Source organism: Ursus arctos, unplaced genomic scaffold, assembly GCF_023065955.2.
Source record: "Ursus arctos isolate Adak ecotype North America unplaced genomic scaffold, UrsArc2.0 scaffold_16, whole genome shotgun sequence".
Lineage (NCBI taxonomy): Eukaryota > Metazoa > Chordata > Mammalia > Carnivora > Ursidae > Ursus > Ursus arctos.
In genome coordinates, this window is record NW_026622830.1 from 142,845 (window position 1) to 162,371 (window position 19,527).

The following is a 19,527-nucleotide window of genomic DNA, read 5'->3' on the forward strand; positions in this document are numbered from 1 at the left end:
TAGTAACAATTTCTCTGGGTCCTACGAGGCAAAGAGAACTATTTTTGAATAATAGGAATAGGAATACTATAACAAGGACCATTATGATACGAACTTCCTAACTGCACAGGAGGAAGGAGAAGAACGCCGCCTCTAGGAGGAGAACGCTGCTGGGTGGGTCATGTGCTGGCTGACAAGAGGATGTGGCTGCAGACCCCACAGTCCTGCAGGAGCCAGGGTGTGTGTGCACCCACATGTGTTTCACACAGAGAGTGCAGAGCAAGGGTGTGTCTGCTTTGTTTGTCCTAGTGAAGCAGACCAACCTAAGCTTCTGTGGCTTGTGGGACACCACGTAGGAGGCCGAGCCCCTGAGGGCTGAAGTTGGACCCAGTCTCAGAGCAGGGAAGTTGTGCTCGCCAGCATCATGCTTTAGATGTTGACCAGGCCCATGGCCCCTGCACAGGCTGCCCTCCATGTGAGAACAATCTGAGATACCTTTGCTGGACATCAGTGAGGGTCATCCCGCATCCCAAAAGTGACCTTGTGGCTCTCTGTCCAGGTCCTCAACGCTGCCTCCCCTCGCCAGCCCCAGTCACCCTGGGACCTGTCCTCTTCTGCCACCTGCCTACCATGTCCCTTTTGTGAACTGCCTGCACAGCCTACCCGGTCACTTCTGTGAAATTCTACCCTACTCCTCCTTTCACTTCAGCCCAACCTCACCTGTGATTTTCCAAATGAGCTTTTAACAGCAGAACCCTTTCTTTGGACACAGTCTTAGAAGCCACCCCATCTATACAGCAGCTATAGCCCTGCTGCTGTGGAGGAGAGGACTTGCCACCAATCTCATGACCTTGACACTCACTCTCAGAGTCCTTTCTACTGCATACCTTTGGTCATCTGTGACAGTTTCAAATTACAGAGATCCTAGAGCCATCCTTGACCCTCTCCCCACTGTCTACACCCTCCATATACTTCACCTTGTCCTGTCCCTGTACCCCTCACCTCTTACCAGGATAATGTCTTCACTGACCTCCTACATACCCTCTCACTACGCTCCCTCCCTGGGCTCTGCCAAGTGGTTTTCCTAAAGCACGGTCTGATCACATCGGTCCTCTAGACCTTCCCTTAAGACCCATGTGCTTGGCTCTCCGAGGTTATCCCCCACCCACCTCCCTGTCAGCTCCACCATCTCTATACCTATCAGTATTAATCTTTGTAGAGTGTCACAGTAAGCACTTTACATGGGTTATTTCCATGACGTAGATCCTAAAATGATCTCTGAGGATGAGAAAGGCAGTCTCTGACATTGGGAGCTGGCCTGGCGCTCACACCAACACCATGGTTCTCCTGTTGGATATGGGCAGTCTTGCAGAGGCACTGCATTGTGATACAGTGAGAGACAAAACGTCATAATCGTGGGGCGCCTGAGTGGCTGTGTTGTTAAGCGTCTGCCTTCGGCTCAGGGCATGATCCCAGAGTTCTGGGATTGAGCCCCACATCAGGCTCCTCTGCTGGGAGCCTGCTTCTTCCTCTCCCACTCCCCCTGCTTGTGTTCCCTCTCTTGCTGGCAGTCTCTCTCTCTGTCAAATAAATAAAATCTTAAAAAAAAAAAAGTCATAATCGTGCCCAAGCACAGACCAAAACAAGGTCCCTGAGTCATCCACAGAATCTCAGACACTCTGTCTCCTAGCCAATAGCAGCAACCCCTGCTCCTTCACTGTTACAGGTGAGCCTCTCTCCCCTGCCCTCCTAACAGACATCACGTATTGAGATGACCCTGCTTCCTAACAGCAAGCAGTCCCCTCAGTGTTTCCCCATCTGTCAAATGGAGGTACCAGCACCCTGCCAGAGGCTGCCAGATGCGGACGAGCTTGTACTTCTTGTTCCGTGGTGGGATGCACACCGTGGATGGCTGGAGGTGTCTCTAGCAGGTGTTGGGAAGGATTACTGAAGGGTGAGGGCTTGGGTTGGGTGTGTGTGGGCTGCTTGTGGTTGGCATATCTGGAGGAGGAGTCCCCAGGCACAGGGAAGGTCATGTAGAGGCCTGAGGTCAGGGTGTACCTGGGCACTTGTGGCTGGAGCCGCATGCAGTGGCTGTGTTGCTATCTTCAAAGTGCAATATGAAGACTTCCTTTCAATTAAGGTAGCCCTTTAAAAAATGTTTTTATTGTAGTAATATGTAGATAACATAAAATTTACCATTTTAACTGTTTTTAAGACATAGAATTTACCATTTTAGCCATTTTTAAGTGTACAGTTCAATGGCATTAAGTACATTTCTCATTGTTGTGCAACCATCACCACTATTCATCTCCAGCATTTTTTTCCTCATCTCTAACTGAAATGTGCCAAGAAACTCTGAAACTCTGACCAAAATGGACTGGACTTGCTCTCATGCCTGAGACAGCCAAGAAATGGAGTAATATGTGAAGCAACAGTTCTCAGAACCTGGGCATTGTGCAACAAAGCTCAGTGACTTCTGAGAGACGAGAAACCAACGGGCTGAGCCCTTACAGCTGCCTCATCTCACCACTGCGAGTGTCTTCAGGCTGCAGGGCGGGAAGGGCATCCCACGCAGAGCCTGGAGGACTCCCTGAGTTGAGAAGATAAAACTGAGAGTGTAGGGAAACCAAGTGTCTAGAGGTCCCAGGGCAGAGTACAGGTGGGGAGAAAGTTACAGAGAGGACTTGGGAACCTGCAGCAGCTCGCCCTCAAGCGTTCAGCAGAGAACTAATCAGCACACGTGTGTGCAGAAACAACCCAAGGCTAGGGAAAGAACTGTCCAAAAGGGCTAGAGGTCACACTGCCCATGGTAGCACGAGGCAGAGACTGGCGTCGGTTGCCAGCAGCCACACCAGGAAAATCTCTTGGTTCATGAACAGTGGGAAGAGCACGCACGAGGGTCTTGCCTCAAAAGTGAGTCATAGGTCCCCCCAGACTGGTCACTGCTCAGACCCCACCTAACTCATCAGAGAAAGATCTGAAAGATCAAAATGTTTCCTGGCCACCGTGTCCCAGAGCAAAGGTCAAGAATATCTATACAGAACACCGGACACTCAACAAGGTAAAATTCACAATGTCTGGCATCCAATCTAAAATTGTCAGAAATATAAAGTAAGGAGGTGTAACAAGGAGTCAAGTGCAGACACAGAGGTTACATAAAGAGACCCAAATATAACTTCCAGAAATAAAATTACAATTCTGAGTTGGAAATACAGTGGATGGTATGAGCAGCAGATTGGATGTTGCTGAAGGGTTGGAGACACAGCCGTAGTAACTATCCCAAATAAAATGTGAAGAGAGAAGAGAATAAACTAACAGCATCGATGGCACCTGTGGGGCAACCTCGTGTGGCCTGACACGCATGTAATGACCTTCCCAGAAAGAAGGGACACAAGCTGGGACAGAAGGAAATAATGGAGAAAACGCTGGAATCTTTCCCAATTTGATAAAAACTCTAACCCTCAATGAGCCCAAGCACAGGAACGTGAAGAAAAGTACCACGGCACAATAGAATCAAATTGCTAAAAACCAATGATGAAGAGAAAAAGTTTGAAACCCCCAGAGAACAAAGAGATGTTACAAAGGATCCAGAGGAGGAGGACGCGGGTTACAAGACCACACTGACCACGAGGCGTCGCCCCTGCGCCGCTGTTGCGTTGAGAGGCTCCAAACCGTCCACCAAAAAGGGAAGAAACAGTTCTTCCTCCTCATAACCCTTTTGCAGCCCGGAAGTGGTACTAACCAGTTCGCAGACGTGCCTCGCACTTCCCTGCTCTGCAGGTGAGCGCAGTTTGCCGTGATCTGGAAGCATTGGCGAACGCCAGTGTGTTCGTATTACAAAATGATTGAGAAGGGAGTCCAAAAAATAATTTCTTGTCTTAAAACAAACCACTTGAATAAAAAGTTAGTAATGCATGGGCACAGGGAAGAGGTCTGTGATGGCTGATTTTATGTGTCCGCTTGGCTAAGCTATGGTACCCAGGTGTTGGTCAAACACCGGTCTAGATGTTACTCCGGGGGTGGTTTTTAGATGTGCTTAACGTTTAAATCAGCAAGCATTGAGTGAAGCAAATTAACCCTCTATAATGTGCGGGGGTCTTATCCAAGCACTTGAGGCCCTAACATCCCCCAGGGAAGGAGGAATTCTGCCTCCGACAGCCTTGGACACCAGACTGCAACATCAGTTCTCCCGGGGTCTCCAGCCTGCCCCATGCTCTGCAGATTTCAGATTTAGCCACCACAACTGAGTGAGCCAATTCCACAAAATAAATCCCCTCCCCAGCCCACTTCCTGTTTGTGTGTCTGAGTTTTCTCCATATATGACACAAAGAAGTAGTGTCAGACCAGGGTTCAGAGGCCTGCCCACAGGGTCAGTGTCCCTGGGATGGAAGCACCCTGAGGAGCTGACACCCACATTTCTTTTTTTAGAAATAGAGAGAGGGGAGGGGCAGAGGGAGAGGGAGAAAGAGAATCTTAAGCAGGCTTGACTCAGGGCTCAGTCTCACCACCCTGAGATCACGACCTGAGCCGAAACCAAGAGTCGGACACTTACCCAACTGAGCCACCCCCACATTTCTAAAGTTGTGAGTCCTAGGGTTCAAGGGTCCCCTCCCCCTTTGCCAGCCCCTCAGACTCTCCTCCCTAGCTTATAACTTACAAGAGGAAAGGCTTGAGGGGAGAGCATGAGTGGGCAGCAGCCTTGGAGAAGGGAGGCCAGTCTGGGAAGACCAGACTCTGGAACTTTTGGAATGCAGCTGTTGGTGGGCCAGACCAGTTGCTAGCAGAGCTGGGAACAGATGTACTCACTCCTCAGGCACCTAGACTCGGGGGTGCAAACAGGAGGGCCCTGGCTGGTGCCTACAAACCCAGACCTTACCTGGCAGCTGTGGTCACATGTAAGGTGGCTTGGCAACCCCCCAGAGGCAGACCTTGGAGCTGGGAGTGGTGGCTGACATAAATGGGGAGATGCAGGGAAGGGGAGGTGAGTTCAAGGGTTCCTCAGAGTATTGGGGGTTAGTGCCTGACCTGGGGCCTGGGCCCACACTTTCCACCGTCTCTCCCTCCCTCCTTCAGTAGCATGTGTTGTGGACCCCTCTACAGAGAAGGGAACCAAAGCACAGAAGCTAGAAATGACCTGCCCAATGTCCCCAGCTGTGAGACGGCCCCTGACTCAGACGGAAAGAGCTGTGTCTGAAACCAGGAGCCCCCACAAAGGGGAATTGCCCAGTACCCCAACTCTCGTCCATATAGCCACCCCTTGCAGACACATTTCCTGCCCCCCGCCCAACCCTACAGAGCACACATCCCATACTTGGCTGATTCCTCCACATGGTTTCGTAGGCTCTGTACGTGGCTGGTGAGGGAGGTGGCTAGAGACTCTCTCAGGGAACATCTGTCTGGAGCTGCCCAAACGTGCTGGGCCTTTCCCTTGGGCCGCACCAGCTCTGACCCTCACCCTTAGCCAGAACAGCACAGCGGCTCTGTGTGACCCTCCATGGAAAGGGTGTGAGTGCTTGAACAATGTCTGAAGGTCACCAGTCCTGACTGAGGGCCTCAACGAGCAGGGCAGCTGCATTAGCCCGTCCGCCCATACCACCGGCCCCTCGGGCATCATGATACTGTTGGAAGTTGCCCCAGGACACCCCCACATGGTTGGGGGGGGAGTGGTTAGTGTCTGGGGCAGGGTTCTATAGGCATGGAGTGGGCCTTGAGGCCTGAAGCGGACCAGCATCATCACAGGCCCCTCTCACGGATGCCTCTGAGGCAGCTTCCCAGGGACTCTGAGCTGGTGGAGAGTGGGGGCATTCGACTGTTTCAGAATGACCCGGTCTCCACTGCGGCGAACGCACATGCCCTACTTCTTCAGATGCCCCCTCTTTCGGTACTGATAAGGAAACTGCAGCACAGAGAGTCAACTTCCCAGGGCCTAGTCAGTGCCAACGGTAGTCTCCAGCCTATGGCCATTATGAATGTCATATTCATAGGACTCTTGGGGACTATGAGTCAGGAAGTTTCCCCACTGCTCAAGATTGTGGGAAGGCTGTGCATCAGGAAAAAGACCCCCCTCCCCCACACATGCACACATGATTTCTCAAACAATGTCAAAGGGTTCCAAACCCCAGAAAGGCTTCCCCAGCACTGCAAGAAGGAAATGTCCCTTGGGGTCTCTCCCAGAGTTCTAAACCCCAGAAAGCCCCTCCCCAGATTCAGCACTACAGGAAGGAAATGTGCTTGAGGGTCTCTCCCAGTGATCCCAGACCTGCTTTCAGGCCCCACCTCAGACGTGAGCTTGGCAGAAATCACACAGAGGGACAGCACCTGGGATGGGGCCAGGCAGCTAGCTATCATACCCTCTGGGAACAGCATGAGCGTACAAGTGCGGTGGTGACTAGGGAATGATCAGGAATGTCCTGGAGGCCGCGATCCCAGTACAAGGACCACGTCTTAGCCCTTTCTGTTACTGACTAAAAATGTGTGCAGGGGGAGAAACTGCCTTTAGGAGCCTAGAATAGGGATCTTGGACAAGCCTAACTGTCCTGTGGGAAACCCCTGGCCAGCTCTAGTGACAGAGAATCAGCCGGGCAGCCCAGACCAGCTGATGGGGGCAAGGAGAGGCCAGTGCAGGGACGTGGTCCACCCTGCTCAGCCCTGCAGGCAGGAGGAGCCGGAGGGTCGCTGGAGAACCTGCCCTCGCCTAGATGAACCTTCAGTCTGTGTCTGGTCCCGGCCACCTTAGGGAAGGGTCAGAGCCCCCCAGAAGGCAGTGGGGTCTGCCAGGCCAGCTGTCCCAAGACTGGGAGACCTGTCTGTCCACACTGAGCCTGGACAGATTCTTCCTGGTGCCTCCTGCCTTCTCCTCTGGCTCCTCCGTGCCCACTGGGTCTGACCTCTCCATGGGGCTCAGCTGGGCTGGCACCCGTTCCTCTTCCTGAGGAGGACAAGCCCCAGGGCCAGAGGCCTGGTGTCAATCCTGGCTGCATAGCCAATCCCTGTGTGACCCCGAGCAGCCTCCTGGGCCTCAGTCTCCTGGTCCGTATGATGGGGACAGTCCTGCACCACAGTGTTGAGAGGTGGGCTTGTCATCGCTTCTCTCCTGTACTTGCTCGGGGCTGAGCCAGGTAGGGTTTGGTGTGGGGTGACTCAGCTGTGACTGACCGAGCCCTTCCAGATTTGGTGCCTGATAGGCTCTTGGGTTATCAACCTCTGCTTGCGTCTCAAGCAGCGGCTGGGGGGGATGGTGTGGGACTTACAAGCACTTCTGCTTGGTCTTCACAGTACAGCAGGTGGGCCTGGGTGGATTCCTTATCGTCTTAACATAAACAGCACCAGGTTTCTCCTTTGCTGTTTTGACAACTTCTACAGAGAGAACCACGACAGAATTAAATACAAGGAAAACATTTTTGACAGTGTGTGAAAGACACGGGCAGAAATGTGTCCAATTTGGCAGAAGGCACCCTAGGAGCAGCGATGGGTGGGTCTAATGAGGGGATGTTTGCTGGCAGGGTGCTGGGGAGGAAGCTGTACTTTCCTCCTCTACATCCACTCCCAGGATCCCATGTGGGAAGCAGGGTGGCTCTGTGGGCTTCCCTGCCCCTCCCCCTAGACCCCTCATCCTGGAAGTGGCGGACTGGGGATGGCGCCACAGGGCTGAGACTGTACCAGCTCCTCCAATTCTGTGGGGCTCCCGGTGTGCCCCTAAGACCTATACTGGCTCAAGAAGCTGCTGCAGGGAGTGGCCAGCCCTCAAGAGCCAGAACCAGCCCAAGCAGACACCTCAGTTACTGGGAGGGGCTCCCTTGGAGCTCAGCAGTCACGGTGTCCACACTGTCCCCTATGGTGGACAGGGCATGGCTGGTGCCATAATACATGCATCCCTGCACAGCTAGACATGTAATCCAAAGAACCGCCTGTTTTTCCTCAAATCACACACTGCCCTCGTTAGGCCAGCACCCACGGGTGGCCCTGTCTGGGCAGCACACACGACCTAGTTGGTGTTCCGTGGTGACATCAGCATCCATGTGCTGGCTCCTCTATGTAGCTTGCATGTGGCCATGATCTCTTCAGCTGGATGACGGCTGGTATCTTGCTGGGCCCAGGGACGGTCAGGCTGGGAGCAGCCAGTGGGCTAATGTGGTCGTCTGGGTATATGTCCTGTGGCCTGTGGGATGTCCAAGTGGAGTCCCAGAAAGTGCTAGAACCGGGAAAAGCAGGCTTAGGAAACAGTGTGGGAGTTCTCTGCAGGTGGCAGACATGAGCTGTAGGGATGTCGATTCAGGGAAGGAGGGAGGCCAGGATATGGACTGGGGCATCCCCTGAGGGGCATCCACAGGGACAGGGCAGGGTGGGGCAGAAACCAGGAAGGGGCCATAGGCAGATGAGAAGAGGGCCCAGTGGAGGAGGGGAGGAGGGAGCCGTAGAAGTTTCCAGAAGGGAAGAGACCAGGCTTCAGAAGCCTGCACATGTAGACACTAAGAGGCCCGAGAGAGGCAAAGACAGTGGGAAGCAGGGGTGGGGAGGTGGGTCTGGGGTGCAATGAAGGCTCATGGGCAGCTTTCCTAAGGGTCAGCTGCCCCCACAAACACACCAGATGCCCCCTGACTCGGACAGGGTTTGGAAATGAGGTCAGAATGTCTAAGAATTTTCCTTTGTCAGGTCAGATGGTAGCTCCAGTTTGGCCTTTGGGGCCAGATTCCCAGGGAGGTCAAAAGCGGTGGACAGATCACATCAAATATCCAAACCGAAGTCAGGTCAGAAACCCCAAACCTAAGTCTCACCCTGGGAGAGCTGGAGTTACAGCCAACACTAACGCGTGGAAATAGTGGGCTGCCACTGCAGAGCCAAAAAGCCAAACAGAAGAGCTTAAGCAACAAGGAAAAGAAGAAGTGGAGGGGGCGGGGAGGATGAAGAAGAGGAGGAGGAGAGGAGGAGTGCATTGCCCCACATAACTGGGAAGTGCAAGGGTGGATGACCTTCAGGTATGGCTGGATCCAGGAGCTCTGAAAGGATCAGTGTCCTCTCATCCTCCTTCCACTTCCACCATAATCTCTCCATTTCTCAGCTCTGCCTCCCTCCAGAATGTCCAAACTGTCTCCTTATGGCCAGAAGAGATAGACTGTGGCAACCCCCATTCCACCCTGCAACCCCACCCCCCCACGACCCTACCTGGTTGGACAACCCCAACAGGAAGACTTCTCTCTGAGCCCAAGAGAAAGTGGTGCGTTGCACGTGCTCAGTCACGTGGGAGGGGGCAGGGCACCGTGACTTAGATCTCCTAGAACCACACCTTGGGGGAAAGTTGCTGGTTCCACATGTGGTATCAAGAAGAGACCCAGATGGAAGAGTCCCCAAGAAGGTGACAGAGGCCGGCGTCACAGCACACACCGCTCCCGTGCACAGTCAGAGTGGACTTTTATTAGGAAATCACCCTGCAAACACACCGAGAAGTGCTGTGCTGTGGGTTCCACGCGTTTCCTGAGGAAGGGGATCACAGTATCGGAGCTGTCAGAGGGACAGGGAGCCTGGGAGAGGGGACTGCTCAGTGCTGCCTGTGGCCAGCAGTCCTTCACAGCAGCGCGACTCAGCCATCAAGAACCAGCACACAGACGCAACACGAGGATCACACCAGAGCACACACGGCTGCGCTACACTTAAATAAATAATAACTACAGAATTCTGTTGGCCGTTGTCTGTGCCTGAAACAAAAGGAACCAAAGGGGTAAAGAAAACCAAAAGTCTTTCTTTCCATTGGACCCAGGGAAAAATATCCCCAAATTATCAAAATTCCTCAGTTACAAAATACTTTTTTAGAAATTCCATTATTAAAAGAATAAATAACAAAATATATAAAAAATAAGTTGGTTGCATCAAAATTATAAGAAGACTTCTATATAAAGAAGTTACAGCAAGATTTTTTTTGTGGCCTATCTCATAGTCCAATAGTTAATTTTGCTTTGATTTCATTGATTTCCCTCTCATGGTGTCCTGGTGTGGGGTCTGGTTGAAATAGTACAAAATTAATAAATAAAAATGTTAAATAAATAGCAAATGTTAACATAAGAGGTTGTGAATATACTTACATCTTGACAAAATTAAATAATTTACAGAATAATTAAACTAACTACTTTTTTATTTCTTCCAGGAAGTGCAATTTCTCTACGTTTAAATACTAACTTGGAATTGTAGTCACAATCGATTTGGACTCTATTTACATGTTAGGAACATTGTGTTTAACACTTTCTATTAAAATTTTTTTCGCATCTTGAGTGGATCTAAAAAGAAATGAATCTTGGTGGTCTCCGAATTAGGAATTTATCCCCTGACTTTGCTGACGCCGTCCCCACCTCAGTCGAGCTCGGCCGTGACCCGGGCAATGCTGGCAGTGACAGGTCACCGGCACGGGTGGACACACAGAGAACCAGAGACCCTGGCCCTGACCCAGACCTGGATCTGTCGGCTGCAGCCCCAAGAGGGGGCGTGACCCCGAGCTGTACACGTCTGTGCAGGCAGGGGGTGCCAGCCACCCCTAGATATGTGAGGTGCTTTCATGTGGAACGTCCAGGGGCATCCCAGGTTACAGTCCTCAAGGGGACCCATGGGCTGTAGGTCTATTTCTAACCCTCTGGAACAGTGCTTTATTCCATCCTTAAGACAAAAATGAATTAAATGAAAACAGAAAACACACTTGCCACATTGACCTCACTGAGCAGACACGCACCCTGGGGCGCGTGCTCCAGGCTGACACTGTCACACACACCATCCGCCCCGTGCCCACGGCTACCCTCCCAGCCTCGACAGACAAAGGAATACTGTGGTTGCAAACTCCAAAACTTCCCTGAGAACCTTGTCCATGAGCTTCCACTGGAGACTTTGAGCTGCTCTTCAGATTTCTTTCAAAAAACAAAAATAAATCACTTTGTAGTATGCCGTGCCTTGCCCTGCACTCGTGTGGGGAGGTCAAGGCCTCCAGCCTGGCAAGCGTAATAAGAAGGACACGGATTTCCAGGCACCCCTTTGGATAAGCCTGCCTGAGGCTGCCCTGGGCTGCCAACTAGTCACTGTGAGTTGGGAATCTCCACTGCGGGGGCAGGGCGAGGGAGGTAAACGATGGAGCCAAGTCGGGGTGCCCCAGGTGTCCCGATTGGCAGGGTGGCTTCTGGACGATGAGGTCTAGACCTGGATGCCCCTCACAGCCCGTTTGATGCTCTCCAGGAGGTCCTTGTTCTCGGGGTTCTGGTAGCACTCCTGGTTGGAATACATGTCAGTGAGGGTGCTCACGTAGGCATCGAAATTCTGCTCACATATTGGCTCCTGGAGAACAGAACAGGGTTAGCGAGCCCCACCCATGCAATGGGCCCCATGATTTTCAGAAGCCACAGAAATCCATGGATGAACATAGAACGCCCCCTGAGACAAGCCCACACCTATCAGGGGCACTGCTGGCACCCTTGGGCTGAAACAATCATGAGTATTCTGCTGTGGATTCCTCAACCCTTCCGGAGCGCTAGAGCTGCCACGGCCAGCAGCCTGCTGGGCAGAGCGCCTGGATCGGGGCCCTTCTGGCAGGACCCCAGACACAGAGGGGTGCCCTGCCCTCCTCACCTTCCCCAGAGTCCTGGGGGTCAGCTACCAGCTGAGCTGAGTGCCCACAGGGCCACATCCTGCTTACCATGTGCGGAAGGCGGATGTTGGCGAGACTTTGGATAAGGGCCTGGCTCAGCCCGACAGCTCCAGAAACAGGGCTTCATTCTGCTCCTCGATGAGCTTGTTCTCCTCTTCGATGTTCTTTAGGCTCTTCTCCATGGAGGAGATCTGCACCAGACCAAGATGGGAAATGCCTCCTGCCATGGGTGTCCCATGAACCACATCCCTCACGTCCTCCTGGGACACAGCCAGCATGCTAACTGTGCCACATTTCATGTCTCTCTGGGAGAGGGTGAAGAGGCAGGGGACCCTGGTCCCTGGACGGAGGAGGGGATGCACTGACTGAGCTAGGGACTATGTGGGGCCATAGCCTTCTGTGCCACATCTGTCCTGTAGGGCTACGGAGGAACACGGACTCCAAAGCACCCTGATCTCAAGTCCCAGCCCAGCACCAGCTATGCAGTTAAGTTCACCATGTTTCTTCTTCTTTTTCTGTAATGGGATTACTGCATCCACTTTGTGGGGTGTCTGACCACTTTCGGGTCTTCCCCCCACCAGAGAGACTGACAAAATGCAAAATGCCTTAATAACCCCGTGGAAGGCAAGCAGAACGGGCAACTACTTCTCCCTCTGCAACTCCTGGCTGAGTGGAGCCAGTCATTGACTCCTCCAGCACACCCTCACAGTGACAGTGACAACAGGGCTGGCGGTCATGAGCAGTCCTGCCTGCTCTGATCAGCTCAGGTGAGCAGACAGGTGAGGCTCAGGGTCAGCACAACCCTATGCAGAGGTTCACAGCCAGAGTGGGGAAGGTGGAAAGTCTGCGCTGGGGCCCAGTCTGGACGAGACTTGCTTGGGAGGGCAGTTCCCAACCAGGATCCCAAAGGAGCCTTGGGCAGAGGCAAGCTCACACAATGTGTGTAACTCTTTGAGCCATCCCCTAGGTGCAGAAAGGGGAGCTGCCTTTTAGGAGGCAATGGATGGGGTGGAGGGCTTTCTTCCAACCACGTGGCTGGGAAACATCACACCTGGTGACAAGTCTTTGGCTTAAAACAGTTTGAGTAGGAGTTAAGGGCCTGCCTGCTCTTTGCCTGAGCCTTTCTGCAGAGCATAGGACTGAAAACTCCCTCTAGGGGAAAGGGGGCTCTGAGTCAGTCCAAAAGGATGCTAGTGAATAAAAAGGTGGAAATCAGTAGAAAGAAAGAAAGAAAGAAAGAAAGAAGAAAGAAAGAAAGAAAGAAAGAAAGAAGAAGAGAAGAAAGAAAGAAAGAAAGAAAGAAAGAAAGAGAAAGAAAGAAGAAAGAAAGAAAGAAAGGGGGAGGAGGAGGAGGGGAAAGGGGAGGGGAGGGGGGAGAGGGGAGTGGAGGGGAGGGGAAGGGGGAGGGGAAAGGGGAGGGGAGGGGAAGGGGAGGGGAAAGGGGAGGGGAGGGGAAGGGGGAGGGGAAAGGGGAGGGGAGGGGAAGGGGGAGGGGAAAGGGGAGGGGAAGGGGGGAAAGGGGAGGGGAGGGGGGAGAGGGGAGTGGAGGGGAGGGGAAGGGGGGAGGGGAAAGGGGAGGGGAGGGGAAGGGGGAGGGGAAAGGGGAGGGGAAGGGGGAAAGGGGAGGGGAGGGGGGGAGAGGGGAGTGGAGGGGAGGGGAAGGGGGAGGGGAAAGGGGAGGGGAGGGGGGAGAGGGGAGTGGAGGGGAGGGGAAGGGGGAGGGGAAAGGGGAGGGGAGGGGAAGGGGGAGGGGAAAGGGGAGGGGAAGGGGGAGAGGGGAGGGGAAGGGGGGAGAGGGGAGGGGAGGGGAGGGGAGAAATCAGAGGTGCTGCTCCAAGGTTACTTTGGGGAGAGAGAGAGCAGTGAGAGACAGATGAGGGTGGCAGTCGCACAGTGATGTGTCTCGGCACCCAGAGATGCCCCAATACTCGTCTGCTTCTACTGTGTGTGAGCCTGGGGAAGGTGATGCATGGCAGAATGAAAATCCTTCCTGATCTCTACAGGCTGATTGCTATTTTTATCTAGGCTTCCGAGTCACAGGAGGTCAGCATAAAAGCCTCTTGGCTGATGGAAGAAGGAACGGCATAACAAGACACGTGGGGCTCCAATATGTCACACTGCAGCCTCTGGGAAAGGGCCTCCCCACCTTCCATCTGTCCCTTCTGCCCTCAGATCCTGCAGGGCCGGGTCACCTCCTTGTCCCTCTGTCCCTCCAGCCATAGGGGACAGAGCTATGTGTAGCCACTCCTTCTGTGCCCCCAGCTCTGCTCTGGCCCCCTACTCAGCAGCTAAAGTCAGGGCTTCTTTTCAAAATAAAACTCTCATTGCATTTTTTTTCTGATGACCAATGTTCATTTTGGGGAAATCAGAGAGATACGACACATACACTTATAGTACTTTGTAAACCTACCACACAGCAATAGTGACTCTTTCAGGGTCAGACACTTTCCCATAGAAATGCGTTTATCTTACAACAACCTCACGGAGTTGATTCCTATTATCATCCTCATTCTACCAGTAAGGACATCAGTACAGACTGATAGCAGGTTTGTCAGGTCACTAGGCTGCTACACGGCAGTTCTGGGGGTAGAATCAGACTCCAGCCAGGCCCTCAGAACCCACCCTGTAATACTATTCCTACTGACAGGGCCAACAGCCAACCCTGACGGGACCCCCCAGCATGGGCACCTCAGGACCCCTACTGCTGGAAGAACTACCAAAGCTGGCAGGTGGCTTATTCTGAGCATCCCTGAGCGCTGCACCATCAGCTCAGCCTAACAGCGACCTGAACGAGCTCAGCTCTCCTGCCTCACAGAAGAGGAGGCTGAGGACAAGGACCCCCTTGGGTTGGGGGGAGGTGGCTGGTGGGCAACCTAGGACTGCAACTGCGCCACCCACCTGGGACTGCAGCTGGGACTGCAGCTGCGCCACCCACCTGGTACTGCACCTGAGACTGCAGCTGTGCCACCCACCTGGGACTGCACCTAGGACTGCTGCTGCGCCACCCCCCTGGGACTGCACCTGGGACTGCCGCTGCGCCATCCACCTGGGAGTGCACCTGAGACTGCAGCTGTGCCACCCACCTGGGACTGCACCTAGGACTGCTGCTGCGCCACCCACCTGGGACTGCACCTGGGACTGCAGCTGTGCCACCCACCTGGGACTGCACCTGGGACTGCAGCTGTGCCATCCACCTGGGACTGCAGCTGGGACTGCTGCTGTGCCACCCACCTGGGACTGCAGCTGCACCATGGCGGCCTCCATCTCAGAGTTGGACTCGTTCAGGTCATGAATCTCCTGGTTCAGCTGCTTGATCTCCTCATCGTTCTCCAATACTGCTCCAGAGAGAAACCTTGGTTGTGGCTCTTGGCTTTACGCCCAGGCCAGCATGTGGGGGTGCAGTGGAGGCCTCTTTTCTAGATGGAACTAGGGATTCTTTCCAAGCAGAGGCAACTGGCCTGGCATGCTGGGCACCTCGTATCCCACATGTCATGCTGGAAAAGTCGGTCTTGGAGACTAGTAGCATGTGTCTACATTTGCCTCCTGACCCTGGGTGATGGGTAGGATCTCTCCGGCAGGTATTAATCGCTAAGATAAAGATGGAAGTTTTCCAGGTGGTGCTGAATTTCCTCAGCTTCCCTCTTCCTTGAAACTGAGTTCACAACTCCACAAACCCCGAGAACGTGGCTTCTGATGCTGCCACTAGGGTTCTCTGACGCCAACACTTAGCAATATCCAGGTTAGAGCAAGCAAGGCCACTTGAGGGCCAGGAACCCAGACTCCAGGCAACCAGGGGTTCAGACCTGAGGCTGGGAGACCTGTCGGCTCAGGTCAGAGGTCTATCTCCACCATGACTCACTCCAGGAGGGACTCTCTCCCTAACCCCTTCCGCCAGCACTGCTCACTCACCCAGGTCACAGAGATCACTTGGACGAACTGCAGGAGGGATACCTTACCATCACTCGTCTTGAACTTCGTGCTGAGAACCTCATCCCTGAGACTTTTCCCTTCTTTCCAGCAAAGGTTGCTCTGGGACAGCCAGATAAGCTGGAAGCAAAGGTCACACACCAAAAACCAGTCCAAAGTCACAAACCAAGAGCCAGTCCAAGATGGCACATCATAGTGAAAGCCAAGTCCTCGCTGGCTGGCAGCCTGGTAGGATCCTGGCTTGGAACTTTCTCCTTCATCTCCTTTTGCCCCCTGCTCCCTGGCTCCAGCCCCCAAGCTGTCACACTCCTTATTTAATAGCCCAGGCCTTTCCCAGCTCGGGCCACTGCCCTAAAGGTTCATCCCCAGATGATGTGGGGCCAGCTCCTTACCCACTTCTCAGAGAGGCCTTCCTCACTCCTCCCTGCCGCTATTCTCCCCACAGCATCTACCCCTTTGGCTGTCCTAGGTAGCTCACTCATTTCTTTGCTTACAGTCGGTGCCCCACCCACTTGGCCCAAATTAGCTCTTGTTCTCTGCTCTATCTCAGGGCCTGGTATGTAGTGGACATACCAGTAAAGGCTTGTGGAACGAATGAGCTAATTAATCTTGTAGGTGGAGAGACTAGGGCAGAACAAAAGAAAGACAAAGAAGGTTTCTGAAGGACTGTGTGGTAACCCCCTGCACCTCAGCCGACACCTTGACTGCCTGTCACCCAGAGGAAGCGAATGGGGGTCCAAGGCCCCCCAGCCCTGGAGCAGGTACTGGGGGGGGGGCAAGTGAGAGCCCAAGCAGGGAGGGCTCTTGTCACCATGTCCCCTCCACAGCAGGCAGAGGCCTAGACCCAAACTTCAAAGAAGAGGCCCCAGCGGGAGGGGCAGGGCATGGGGTATAACAAAGCCTCTAGGAGAAGCTTGCGGCCTGTTTCCAGAGTGCACACACCAGACTCAGGGCTCTGCTTGCTCTTGCCGGAGGGACTCTACTGGGATGTGGAAGGAGGCTCATGACAGCAGCCACATGGGGTGACATGTGTCACAAACACCATGATCCGGTCCCAACAGATTGCCTGTGGCTTCCCCCAGTCAGCTATCAGTCTGGGCCTTGCTTTTTCCTGGAGAAACTATAGGCCAAAACTGAGCTCTAGTCTGGCCCTTCCTGAAGAGCCTTGCCCACACGCCCAAGGCTGGGGTCCCAAGGAAACACAGAATGTGCAGGGCAGTTACCTCCTGTGGGTGAGGAAGCTACCGTTGGCATGGCCGGAACCATCACAGCCCGGAGTGGGGCAGGTAGGCCCCTCGTTCTTCAGTGACTTCCAGGAAAAGGGTGAGCCATTAAGGGAACCCTCTTTCTGCCTCCGAGCGGCCAGTGGGCAGCCAGATGCACTTCTGTGGGAAGCGTATTTGCCGCTGATGTGACCGAGCCCCACACAGCCTGGAACAGGGCACCTGGCACAGAGAGGTCAGAGATGAGCACAGGGCACTGGAGGAGGAAGGAGAAGCCCAGAGACTCTCCCAAGCCAGACACTGAGACTGCTGGAGGCTCCTGGATAAATTCCCACTGACAGGCGATTCCTGAAGCCTTCCCAACCAGACACGAAGGCAGCAGGGATCATGCTTCCTCTCCAGACGCAACCTCATGCCCCCTGCACCCCTGGAAGGTCAGCAGCTGCCCCCTCTCCCCACCCCCCACGGGAGCTAGGATGCCCCTGGGCCCTGGTCTAGCTCTCTGGGGCCTCTGGATCTACACCTAGACCTTGCTGCCACATCGCGTCCACATCACCCCAGCAATGTGGAGGCCATTCCCTGGGGATTTCACCAAGCACAGTGCTGGGGGTTCTGGGGGTCACAGAAGGACACAAGTACACTGCAGCCAGGCAGTGTGGGGACAGCAGGGGCTCCATCACCCCACAGCATCCCAGAATGAGACTGTCATGGCATGATGTCCATAGATGTCCCAGCATTGCCACATCCGAAATGTGTGTTCTGGAAGGAAGAACCCAGGCCACGGGGCTCATGCAAGAAAGACTCCTGCCTGAGGCTGGCTTGGAATGGCATTTTCCTTTGCTCAGGTTGTTCCAGGACAGGGAGAGAATCCCCTGAGGAAATAACATATGCCCCAGGAACAGGTGACGTAACTGGAGAAAGGTCCAGAGTGAGTCCCCCTCAGGCTGCCGTTGGAATCCGTGCACCACAGAGAACCGGCTGCTGCACAGGGCTCTGGGCATCCGCCCTCGTGGCCGTCAGGAGGGACCTGGACCAGGAACTCCCTGCGGTGCCTTCTGAGCACGACATTTCAGGATCGTGGGATCTGAGCTCAGGACCACCTCGGAACCAAAAACTGACCGAGGACGACATCCTGGCCCTGCAAGTTCTCCGTTTTCTCCCTCTAGCAAACGAGACTCATATAATTTGCCGTTTGTTTTCACCCACTTTTTATGGGCTGCAGACTGTCAAACACAAAGGACCCTGAAAAGGGACACATTGCCCCAGTTTAGACAGAGGCCCCTGGGGTGGGGAAGTCAGAGGCAGGACGTCTTCTGGAGGGCAAGGGCCGCCCTGGGGCTCCTGCCACAGCAGGTGAGGGGACAGGGCCTCACTGCCCAGAAGTTGCCCCCACAGTGTGGCCTTGCCCCCAAGGTGGCCACTGCAGACATCTTCCCAGCCTCCTTGGCCTGGAGCCGTCCTCACTTGTCTCCTCTCTTGGTGCCCGTCCCTCTCTCTTCTTCGTCCCACTCATGTGGGCCTCCGCCATGCAGGGTGGCTACTGAGCCGGTCCAAGGTCATCTCGGCAATCAGTCCAGAGTGGAAACACAGCCACGGGCCCTGCGAGGAGCTTGGGGAGGATCCGCTCTATGTCTGCCCCTCACACCTGGACGCCGCCCAGCTGTGGGGTCCCAGCGGACACCCCGAAGCACTTCTGAGCACCCGGCAGCACAAGATCAAAAGACCAAATGAGAGGCAGCTCTTCATGGTTACAACACACAGTTGACTCTGAACTCCTTTTACTCACATTCTTTGCAAAACCCTAACCCTCCTCAACAGGAATGATTCCCTGGAATTTATTCATAGTGGGTATTTCAGACATGTGGACGGTCACACTGCTTTTCTTTCCCTCCACATCCAGTGTCCACCTCTTCAGAGCTGCAAGGTGACCTCACGTAAGACGTGTGTGGGGTGCCATGTCAGGCAGCTTCTGCACCTACCAGGTGAGCCGGTGGTGGGGCCACCAGGACCCCAAGGTCAGAGGCATCTCTTCTGTTGGAAGCCGGTGTGGTTGGGGACGGCAGGGGAGGGGGGCTCTCCACAGGCGATGGGCGTGGAGCTCCTAACCCCACACCGGAACATCCACAGACTCTTCATTTTGGTCAAAGGGATTTACCACAATGTGCCAATATGACTTAATCTTAAATGGTACAGACACAAGATGTCATAAAAGGGAATTCTTCCTCCAGCAGGCCTCCACAATCACATGCTCACGAAAGCCCGTCACGCCACAGGACCTGAGCACCGATTAAACTTTCTGCTGCAGTCTGCACTTGTTTAAAAATGATAATCAATTATAAATACAGTTAAAGTTTTTGGCTGGAGAGGAGGCGCTATAAAATGGAGGTGTTGAATGGGCAGCCCCCCCCCCCCCGCCATGGAGCCATTAGGAACTTCTTCCATCCTCTAAATGCTGACCTGCTTCTAAGTCATAGTCTCCGCTTGGCTGCAAAAATCTTGTTTTTTAAAAAGCAAAGTCGACAGCACATTAGGAGGGAACCATCTTTCCCAGTGATTGAGCTTGAAAACGCTGATCTTGATCATTTGCAAATGCAGCACAATTCACTCAGCGTAACCCTGCAGCAGGACCCGCACTACATCCATAGCGGCTTGCGTTTATACGGCTTCTCAGAAGGGTAAATGCTCTTCCTCCACCCTAGCATTTAGTGGGCTGCATTCGTGACACTGACATCCACATACTTGGCATTTTTGCGTTAGCATTCACCAAATTAAATAAAC

The 19,527-nt window shown here is 53.8% G+C and overlaps 1 protein-coding gene across 1 annotated transcript in view; it reads right to left on the minus strand.

Moving 5' to 3' along the window:
- Window positions 1-11,148: 11,148 nt before the first annotated feature.
- Window positions 11,149-19,527, minus strand: part of MYT1 (myelin transcription factor 1) — a 48,461-nt gene continuing 40,082 nt past the window's right edge. The window contains 7 exon segments of the mRNA XM_026502885.4: window positions 11,149-11,289; window positions 11,648-11,703; window positions 11,706-11,790; window positions 14,831-14,934; window positions 15,556-15,594; window positions 15,597-15,646; window positions 16,750-16,971. Coding sequence (XP_026358670.4) covers window positions 11,149-11,289; window positions 11,648-11,703; window positions 11,706-11,790; window positions 14,831-14,934; window positions 15,556-15,594; window positions 15,597-15,646; window positions 16,750-16,971 — 697 coding nt within the window.